The 11,020-nt window shown below is 39.9% G+C and overlaps 1 protein-coding gene across 1 annotated transcript in view; it reads right to left on the reverse strand.

The window, feature by feature from the left end:
- The window catches only part of CNTLN (centlein), a 228,074-nt gene that overhangs the window by 92,796 nt on the left and 124,258 nt on the right, over positions 1-11,020 (reverse strand). The window contains exon 13 of the mRNA XM_018554459.1: positions 7,933-8,033. Within this exon, the coding sequence (XP_018409961.1) occupies positions 7,933-8,033 (101 nt within the window). The remainder of the gene's footprint in view (positions 1-7,932; positions 8,034-11,020) is intronic.

Here is an 11,020-nt window from a genome sequence, read left to right on the forward strand (position 1 = left end):
TCCCTCCCTATATTACACACATATCTACATAGTATACACTTGCAAATAATGAAACATTTCCCAGTGAATTGTTCAGTATTTTGCTTATGAGAATTTGAAAACCTAAATCGGACACGTAGGCATAATTATTTAGGCTACTTTTGAAAAACGTATTTATTATTATTCATGTTCCTCTAGTAATCTCAAATAATTTAAACCTCCATATTAGCCATTCATGGCCCCAAGGAGTACAGCGTCTTTATCAGTCTTGAGCTTATATACCATGTGAAAATCAAATTATGTGCTGGAGAACAGAGTAACTAAACTTATTAACCTCAGAAATAACTATTACAAGAATATATTATCTGGCCATCATGGGTTTGCCCTTGCTAGCCTAAGGGCCTTTTGTGAATCCCACATCTACTTGAGAAACAGTAAGCCCAAGTGTTCTGAAGAATGGTATGCTGTAGGACAGGTATAAAAGTTCAACCATTAAAAATACCATTGGTTTCAATAGCCTTGTGATCAAGGACCACATGCATACTTTATATGTTTTGTTTTAAACACCATAAATGCTGAAGAATAAAGAGAGCATGAAACATACTTTGTCTGCACATATTTTAAGCAGAACTGCAACTTTAAAATCAAAACTGACCACTTCTGGAAACCTGAATGTCCAGCTTTTTTGATGGATGCATACCTCCTGTAGTCTCCATGAAGTACTAGGAGGTGTTTATCTTTAAGTTCTGCAAGAAATAACCCCCTCCTGTAAGACAGCCCCTGCAACCACAGGAAAAATATGCAGAGGCTCTCAACCACCTCAACAACAGCTTTCAACTGTGTCAATTATAGTTTTATGCAGTGCAGGGCACTTCCAGCATCAACTTTTATAGTTTATCCCTTTTCGGTGATGAAATTTTTATTAATAATAAAAAAATAAATAAAAAAATAAATAAAAAAAAATAAAAAAAAGTATCTCCAAGTGACCCATAAACATTCAAATATTAGTAATCTTGTACATATCATGAAGGAGGTCATACTGCTGCCTACAGGAGGACTGGACACTGGCAAAAAAAAAATGTAGGTTATGAACATAGCTGGCATCAGATGAGGTAGAAAGTCTATGTGTAAAAACTTGGAGAACGTGTGAACAGGAAACCATGTGACACCCTCACAAACCCGGGAACACAGATGCCTGATGCTGAAATGCCCAAAAAGTGTTCACACTCCTAGGGAAGAGAGCTTTAAAAAAAAAAAAAAGGGGGGGGTACCCAATCATCAAAACCATAAGGTTGAAGGGTGGTCTACCTGAGCCACCTAGGAATGGTGGAAACATAAACCAGGTTGTCCTTCCTGTCCGAGTCTGAAGATTCTCCTGCAGAAGAAACACTGTTGGCTTGAGCTGCGTCCAAGACTAGACCCAGATACTCCAAACAGTGTGTGGGTTCCAGCAACTATTTCTGAAGGTTCAGGAACCATTCCAAATGCTGCAATGTATGGACAGTCAAAAGCACGTTATCTGACAGAGCCTACTCCGACGGTTCTCTCAACATAAGGTCATCCAAGTATCCCATAAATTGGGTGGAATATAAGCACAGCAGGGCTAGTGCTGGGGCAACACCTTGGTAAACATGTAAGGTGCAGACGAAAGGCTGAAGGGCAGGGTAGTAGAGGAGGCCCACAGCAAGTGTAGGGAACTGTGATGCATTGGAAACATAGGGACATGAAGGTATGCATCCTTGATGTCCATAGAAGCCAGAAAGAATCCCTGGGGAAGGTTATTAAAGACCTTCAGGATTCTATGCAGAATTTATGAGCTCAAAAGACATTTAGAGCTTTGAGATCCAAGAAGGTTTGGATTCCTTCTGTGGGTTTAGAAACTTAGATATAGGTTGAACTAGAGTCCTTTAATGCTTTCCCCCAAAAGAACTGGGACAATGACATCTTGGTCCAAAAGACCTGATAGTGTTCGAAAGAGATCTGCTAATCCATGAGGTAAACACAGGATGTTTGGAGGTGAGAAACTGAGGAGAGGGCATGAAAGGAAACCCCAGTTAATAGCTCTGGCATACCACCTCCTGCACCCAAGTGTCTGATTGAAGCAAGCTGTTTAACCAAGCTAAGTGTCTGCAGTGGTTAACAAATGTTCTTCGCTGAAACTGTCTCTTTTAACTTAGAAGTAATAGGAGTGGTCCATGCCTCCTCAGAAACAAGCTCATCAGGGAAAAACTAGAGCGACTAAGAATCAGAGTCTCATTGGCCGAGGGCCCAGATGCCACCAAGGACACTGATAAATCAGACAAACAATGAGTGGCAGAAGGCGCAAGAGCACCTTTGTGGCCTCTGCGGACAGAGTCAGCAAAAAAGTGGGTGATTTAGCTATAAACTGTTACATGACTTTAGTAAACATGTCGTCAGCTAAAAGGGCAGATGAACTGGCCACACCAGATGGTGCTTAAAGGGGCTTAGATGACAGAATAGACACTAGCAGCAGAGGGCAACAGTATTCCAGGCTGTAGATGTGGACACCAACAGGAGATGCACTGAGTGCACTCGTTACAGCGGGATTGAACCACCCCACCCCTTCCCCCCAGTGTGTCTAAAATCAGACATGTCGTAACTGTGTGGCAGTAAAGCAACTTAAGGCTTATGGTAAGATGCAAGGCCTCAGGTATTCATGAAACCCAGATTGCTAGCAGAAGATGAGGGTCAAATGGTTGTAAAAAGCACATGGAGAGGGTACAACACCACCCAATGGATGATGTCAATAATCTCCAGCTGTGGTAAAACTACAAATCCCATCATGCTTCTGCCTCTGGAAGTCATTCACAACAGCTGGAGTGCCAAGGTTGCCTACACCTGTGTTAACCCCTTCAGTGATAGAAACTGGCGGAAAACAGGACATTTTTCAAGGGCCAACTGATCTATATTGGAAATGTTATACAACCCCAGCTCCAAAAAAGTTGGGACACTGTATAAAATCTACCTTAAAACAGAATTCAACAATCTGCAAATCTCATAAACCCATAATTTATTCACAATAGAAAACATATAAAATGTTTAAACTGAGAAAATCTACCATTTTAGAATAAAAATAAGGTAATTTTGAAATTGATGGCAGCAACACGTCTCAAAAAAGTTGGGACAGGGCCATGTTTACCACAGTGTAGCATCCCCTCTTCTTTTAACAACACTCTGTAAATGTCTGGAAACTGAGACCAATTGCTGGAGTTTTGGGGGAGGAATGTTGTCCCATTCTTGACTGATGTAGGATTTTAACAGTCCTGCTCATCAGTCCTGGGCCTTCTTTATTGTATGTTTCGTTTCAAGATGTGCCAAATATTTTCAATTTGTGAATGGTCTGGACTGCAGGCAGGTCAGTTAAACACCGGGCCTCTTCTACTACGAAGCCATGCTGTTATCATAGATGTAGTATGCGGTTTAGCATTGTCCTGCTGAAATATGCAAGGCCTCCCCTGAAGAAACAAAAAAAAACATCTTCTGGATGGGAGCATATGCTGCTCTAAAAACCTGGATATATCTTTCAGCATTGATGGTGCCTTTCCTGATGTGCAAGCTGCCCATTCCATATGCACCAATGCACCCCCATACCATCAGAGATGCAGACTTTTGAGCTGATCAAGGATAACAAGCCGGAAAGTCCCTCTCCCCTTTAGTCCAGAGGACCCAGCACCCATGGCTGCAAAAGGAATGTCAAATTTCGATTAATCTGACCACAGAACAGTTTTTCACTTTGCCACATACCATTTTAAATACGCTTTGGCCCAGAGAAGACAGCAGTGTTTCTGGATCATGTTCAGATATAGTTTCTTCTTTGCATGATGGAGCTTTAACTTGCATTTTTGGATGGCACAGCAAACTGTATTCATAGACAGTGATTTTTGAAAGTATTCCTGAGCCCATGCAGTGATGTTCATCACAGCATCATGCCTGTTTTTAAAGCAGTGTCGTCTGAGGGCCTTAAGATCATGGGCATCCAATATTGTGTTTCGGCCTTGTCCCTTGCGCACAGAGATTCCTCCAGATTCTCAGCATTAATGATATTATGTACTGTAGCTCAGTGGTTCTCAACCTGTGTAACCTTGTGACCCACATTTGCCCTTAGCCATTAAGTCGCGAGCCAAGTCGCACTGCAATGGAACACATGGCATTAAGGTATTGCGTGTTCCCGTGCGGGTGTACGAACTGTGGGTGTTAGGTGCGTTTGGGGTACCATTCAAATGAATGGCAACACAACACAACTCCCACACCAGAATGTAGGGTAGGTGCGATTGCATGGTACAGTTTAACGCACTGTACTAGTGTCAACGGGCCCTCAAAAACTGACATACATACACAGACACAATCTCACATACATTCACACACACATTTTTTTTTAAGGTCCACTCAGTCTCCCCACCTTACGCGAACTGGAGTGGATCCTCATCCTGGGGTACAGTGTGGGCTGCTGTGCTGTGACGGAGCTCCATCCATATGTGTATTGCTTGTACAGCTCCCTTAGGCACCCTGTAGAGGTGTCGGGAGCCAGAATGTGACGTGACTCCGGTCCAGGCACCTCTACAGGGTACATGAGGGAGCTGTGCGCAATGCATGTGTGGATGGAGCCTCAGCCTGCCCCACCTCAAGCTGACACTCAGCAACAGGCAGCATATTTTGAATGGCTGCTTGGTGCTAGAACTGACAGTGCTGTGCTAGGAGAAGGCAGAGGAGCCTCTCACCTAGAAAAGTAGAAGGCGTGCAGCGACCCACTGAACACAGGGTTGCGACCCACTTTTGGGTCACGACCCACCAGTTGAGAACCACGGCTGTAGATTATTTAAAGTCTGCAATTTTACATTGAGGAACATTTTCTGAAATTGTTTGACAATTTGTAGACACAGCTTTTGATAGATAGGTGAACCTTTACCCATCTAAACTCCTGAGACACTCTGACTCTCCACGATGCTCATTTTATACTCAATCATGATACTGACCTGTTTCTAAATAACCTAATTAGTTGCAAAATGTTCTTCCAGCTTATTTGTCAGTAACACTTACTTTGCCAGCTTTTTGTTGCCCTGTCCCAACTTTTATGAGACGTGTTGCTGCCATCAATTTCAAAATTATCTTATTTTGTTCTTAAAATGGTAAATTTTCTCAGTTTAAACATTGGATATGTTTTCTATTGTGAATAACACATGGGTTTATGAGATTTGCAAATCATTGCATTCTATTTTTATGTAGACTTTACATAGCATCCCAACCTTTTTGGAATTGGGATTGTACACACAAACTAGGTGGATGTGGAAAAACTTCTGATTAAGAAAGAAAAAAGAAACAGAAAGTATCACTATTCTCCATGGATTTGCTTCCCTATAGGCATAAACAATGACTTGTTTGTTAGACTGAATTAGAGATTTCTTTTGTCTTGTGATCATGTTAAGGCCAATTAAAAAGTATGTGCGTAAACTAAATTAAGCATTATTCAAAAGATGTTACCATCTAACACAGGTAAAACTTTAAACACACAGCAGGGTAGAATAGTAACATTACATTAATATCCTTTGTTTATCTCCAAGGTACTGTATTTCTCAGTCTAGTCCCACAGCTTAAAACTGCTGAATACATTTACATCTCACTTAGCGTAAGATACACAGCTGATGAAAATTCATTTCAGCTGTTAATTTTCCACAGCAGGAGTTTTCTTGCGGGCTTATGACTTTAAAAAAAAAACACTTCAGTGACTGAGTTAAAAGGGGCTCTTTACCCCAAATAAACCGCAAACATATAGTAAAGCATTAAATGAATAAAAAATGATAATCAATATATGGAAATGTCATTACATTCTTAATTGAATTGTTATATTTAGCAAATTTTACATTAATTAAAAACCGTCCTCCACTAAGAACTGCAGCTTTGTAGACCTTTGTATCTGAAGATGTTCAAAGGAAATTTCAGCCCATTCTGTTGCTCTTCCAAGAGGTTAGACTGGCTTGTAAGGCATTTATCTCTGACCTTGTGGTAACGCATTCTTCCACATGAAGTTGACAGAGATCTGGCGATTGTACTGGTCAGTCCATTAAAGACCAGACTCTCCAGCTTTCTGTTCTTTACCAAATAGGTTTTGTACACCTTAGAAGTATGTTTTGGACTGCTGTCCTGATGTATGATTAAATTTGCACCAATCACATGTTGACCACAGGCAATGCAAAGTGTAAAACAGAGTGGTAAATGTTTTGACTCAAGCTGCACCGAGTCTTCACTATTAAAACAGAAGTTCACTACTGTGAAGAGGATGCAGCATTATTGAAAGGATGATTTCTATAGGAATCATCAGTCAGCAGGCTGTTGGACGCACTTCACTGGATGTAAGTAATGTCCCTGCTGTTGTATAACCAAAAAAAAAAAAACAACTAAACTTCATCTTTAAAGATTTGAATTTGCAAAATGACAGATAAGTTCTGGCTATCCAACTCATTGGGCACCAAGTCCAAATATTTGAGGAAATTTTTCCTACAACTATTCAAAATCGCACAGAATGAACATACATGCAGTTTCACAGGATGAATGTGTCTGCAACTTTGTTTTAGAAATACCCCTTAGTGAACTTGTAAAAAAGTGATTTAAATATCATTACCACCTAAAATTAAAAGCAAACCTGCCTACCTAATGTGCTTTGAGCCAACATAGATTATATATTTTTGTTGTTGTTGCTGTCTGTGTCCTTGTTGGGGAAATCTTCCCTCTATTCACTGCCCCATTGCCCACACAAGAGATGAAGTGTATCTCCCCAACAAAGAATAATATAATAATGATAATAGACTTTATAGCCGTCAGTGACCCCTCACTTCCCAGTTTGAGGACTACACAAGAAGGATATGCTTCTTTGCAGTCTGTGTCAATTGGGGAGATATCCCTTCATTTTCTGTTTCATAAGCACAACAGAAAGCAAATGGAAAGGCCTTCAAGGTGTGAGAAGTACATTCTTACTTGACAGGGTTGCTAACCCTTCCCCACTCTCTGTGGCTGACTCTCATCCTGCTCCCTTCAGCAACAAACAATGACTAGAATGTGGGGTAGAGGGACGATTGCAAGCCTTTCACCAGCTGATAGAGAAAAAGATGCTTCATAGAAGGTCACCTGACTGCAGCCTTTTAAGCTTGGTCCCCTGCTGTGCACTGTGGTTCCTCTTGCCGGCCCCTATGTAACAACTGAGAGCAATGGTGATGTAGGGCTGAGCCATAGAACCACATCAAGAATGTGTGGGCTTTTGAATAGGAATGTTTCACTAGAGTTGTATAAAGTACTCTTGATTGACATTTTGTCCCTAATACTGACAGGTTGGTATTAGGGGAGGGGTAAAGATGGTTATTTTATTTTTGGCAGATAGTCTTTGTGCAGTGTGGGTAAAAATCCTTAGCTCAGCAGTGGGGTATAAGTTATACTATTAGCTCCTTACTGTTTATATTTCAGGAGGTAATACTTGAGTATTTTTGATTGGATAGACCACTTGCAATTACCTTTCTCAATTATGCTATTTTAACTATTTACAATATTATACCAGGAAAACTCAAAACCTTTCTGAAGAGTTGCTATGCTGATTTACAAAACAGAAGGTGCTGTACATGTTAACAGTTTGAGATTTTAGGCAATCTTCTGGGGTTCCCATGGTGAGAACCTCTTTGGATCCCCATAATTTGAATGTGTATGGGTTGTTGTTTTGAAATAGGTTAGGCAGGACCCCATATCAAAGGTGTAAAAAAAAAAAAGTTAAAAACACATTTTTAGCAAATAAAGCTATTTCTCATGGTCACTATTTTATAATAACAGTTGAAAGATTTTCATCCACCACATACTTTTTTGCCCAGTATTTCTAATCAATGGCAAACATGCTAGTATACGCACAAACAAATACTACAGAAAAGTTACACATATTTCTTATGCTAAAAATACCTTCTTTCTCTTGTTGAAGACAAGTATTTAGTTCTTCTATGGTAGCTCTGTCTATCGATGCCTGCACTTTTAACTGATCTATTTCTTCTTCCAAGTTCATTCTGTAAGAAATTCACATAATGGTCATTAAATCACTGCAAAGTGGTAATAAAATTTTAAGCGCAGAACATGTAGAATATGAAACCCTTATGTTCTTTACTTAGTTGAAGATATATTGCAGATCTTTGCACATGAAAAAAAAAAGGAGTATTATTTATTTGCCTTCAAATCTTAAAAAGCTAACTTCCATATTTTTACAGTTCTGTATTGTTACCATTCAAACGTTTCCAAAAAAGGGGTAAACAAACAGATATGGTGTTTAAAACATTCATAGCATTCGTAAGGTGTACATAGGTAAAGAAATGCAACTAATATTTATCTGTACACAGACATGTACATAATGTTTATTTAATGCTGAAATAACTAGTAAGACCATTACATGAAGCATTTATTTTATTTATTTATACTGCAACAAACAATTTGCAGTGTTATTAATGTAGATGGACCCATTCACATTTTCTGCCCCCCTGAAATATATCATTTTATTTGACTACATAAGTCATACAAGCACACATTTGTTAAATAAACTTTTTAAGTTCATCGGTCCTTTTACCAAAGATAATCACATTACTATAAAAATGTTAGTGTTTACTAGCCATCACTAACCAGAAAAAATAACAATGTTATCCAATGACATTTTTTTTTTTTTACATTGTCCTTGGGCCAAAGGTGCACAGTTACAATATTATTTGGATCCAATTATTTTGATCTTCAATGTCTGTGACAAGACAATAATAGAGCACTTAAAAGTAAATCACAAAACGTCCTCGTACTATTCTGGTGATGGAGCTTGCCACAAAATTACATCTATGGCAGTTGCCTGGTGAAATGAACAGGGATTTGTGTGGCAGCAGGATTGCTGCAGTCCCAAGACTTAATGGCGAGAGAGGTATCTGCTATGGAGAGTGAGGTCTGGTTAGAAGGCTGCTAACCTGGCAGGGAAAGGCATCTTATTTTCTGCTGTTTGGGAACTGAATAGGACAAGATTAATCAGGAATACAAAAGGGAACCTGCACAGAGTATAGTTGTCATGGTGGGGCAGGGACTAGACATGATGAATACCTAGTAATAACTAGTTAAGAAAATGACATTGTTACTGTAAGGTTTTGGGAATGATGTTGAGTACTAAAAAAAAAGAAGGTAAGATACAAAATGGTTAACTAAAATTTGCAGGCAGAAAATGCTGTCAGTGGTCCTGGCCTTCCTTGGCATCATGGAAAGAAAACAAACACATATGCAAAGTGAAGACAGTTGTCAAAGATGGGCTCAAATGGTTTATTTGCACAGTGCTTTATTATTGTGTATGTTTTACTATGTGTACTGACTATACACAGCACTGTAAAAAGGTCTTAGGAATTTAGGATAGTTGATTCTAGTTAGAAAGATTATTTTTTGTGTGTTATTTTTGACCTCCGATTGTGTCAAGAAAAAACATTAGGGGGGAATTTATGAACGCGTTTGTGACAAAATTTTGTGCAAAAAACAAAATGTCATGCTAACAAGGGGGATAAGGGTGGGAGTGTTAGTGGAATCCCAGGTTGACCCGGGGGATAAGGGGGTGTTAGTGACTGAGCAAGTTGACCGGGTGATTAGGGTGGGGGTGTTAGTAAAAATCCAGAGTTTTATCTCTGTTCTGCGTCTTTTTTTAAATGTTCTTGCAACATATTCATGTTTGTGACTCACTGCACATGTTTTGTGACATTTGACATATTTCAACTGCACAGTATTTGCGACAGTAAAAGACCTCCCAACAGACGCCAATCCTAGATGTTCTACTGAGTGTTTCTTAAACTATCGCAAAGATGACTGATGAGACATTGGCTTTCTCCCCTATTCATGCCCTGGAGGCCTGGGGGACGGAAAGCTGCTTCTCGGCAGTTCTCATGTCTGCTTCTGTTGTCTTTTTCTTTTTTGCTGTTCCCTTTCCTTACTCATCTTCCACATCGTCTGTGGAAGATGACTGTTGTGTGTCCCCAGCATACTAGAAATCCAGTCAAACCCCTGGACCTGTTATGTCAGGTTGATGGATAATGTCCTACCCAAACAGACCTTCACTGGGAAAAGCTCTTTCACTTTGATGTTTATTTGTTTATCTGCAAACTATTGATAATATTGCTGTTTTGTAGTCATAAGTGTGTCTTTTATGTACCTCCTGTATTTTCTCATTGCTCTGTTTACTGTATTGTAAAATCTTAGTAAATAAACAATATATATTAAAAAAACACAATTTCTGTGTTTGCAGATTACACCAAACTATATAGTGAAATTAGGTTCGTACAAAATGTCTCCAATTTACAAGTCGACCTGAATGCACTGTTTGATTAGGTAACTATGTGGCAAATTAGGTTAATTGTTGATTTGCACTTGTGGGCTAAAACATGCATGCATCATATACTCTAGGGGGAGTACAATTGGGGAAATCAATAACTGAGAAGGATCTGCGGGCTCTGGCAGCTCATAGACTTAATAAAAGCATGCAATGCCAAGCTGTAGTTTGTCAAGCAAGTAAAACACTTTTGTGTATTAAAAAAGGAATTAGTATTAGTAAGACCTTATCTGGAATATGCAGTAAAGTTTTGGGCACCAGTTCACAAAAAGGATGGTGGGGAACTGGAAAGAGTACAGAGAAGGGCAACTAAGTAATTGTACTCATGAAAATGTCCTCATACATAGAGCCGATACTGGCCCTTTAAATTTTTTTCACATAAGCTGTGGTCATTGACCTGCATAGCCCCTCCCCCGGAATACCTCTCCACCAAATGCAGACTCCCTCTCCGCTCTCACCTCCCCGGGCGGAAGTGTGACAGCGTGGCGGGTGGTAAGTGTTAAATGTGGACAGTCTCTTCTCCCTGCTGGTTCTGGCTGCAGAGCTCTGTGTCCCTTTCACAGACCACTGTAGCCGTCATGAGAGGGGAGAAGAGACTATGGCTGTGACTCTGAAATTCTCCGCTGCCCCCCCCCCCCCCCCACCGCATCACCCCTCCCTCTC

The sequence above is a fragment of the Nanorana parkeri genome, unplaced genomic scaffold, assembly GCF_000935625.1.
Source record: "Nanorana parkeri isolate BGI_ZX_2015 unplaced genomic scaffold, ASM93562v1 scaffold160, whole genome shotgun sequence".
NCBI classification, from domain to species: Eukaryota; Metazoa; Chordata; class Amphibia; order Anura; family Dicroglossidae; genus Nanorana; species Nanorana parkeri.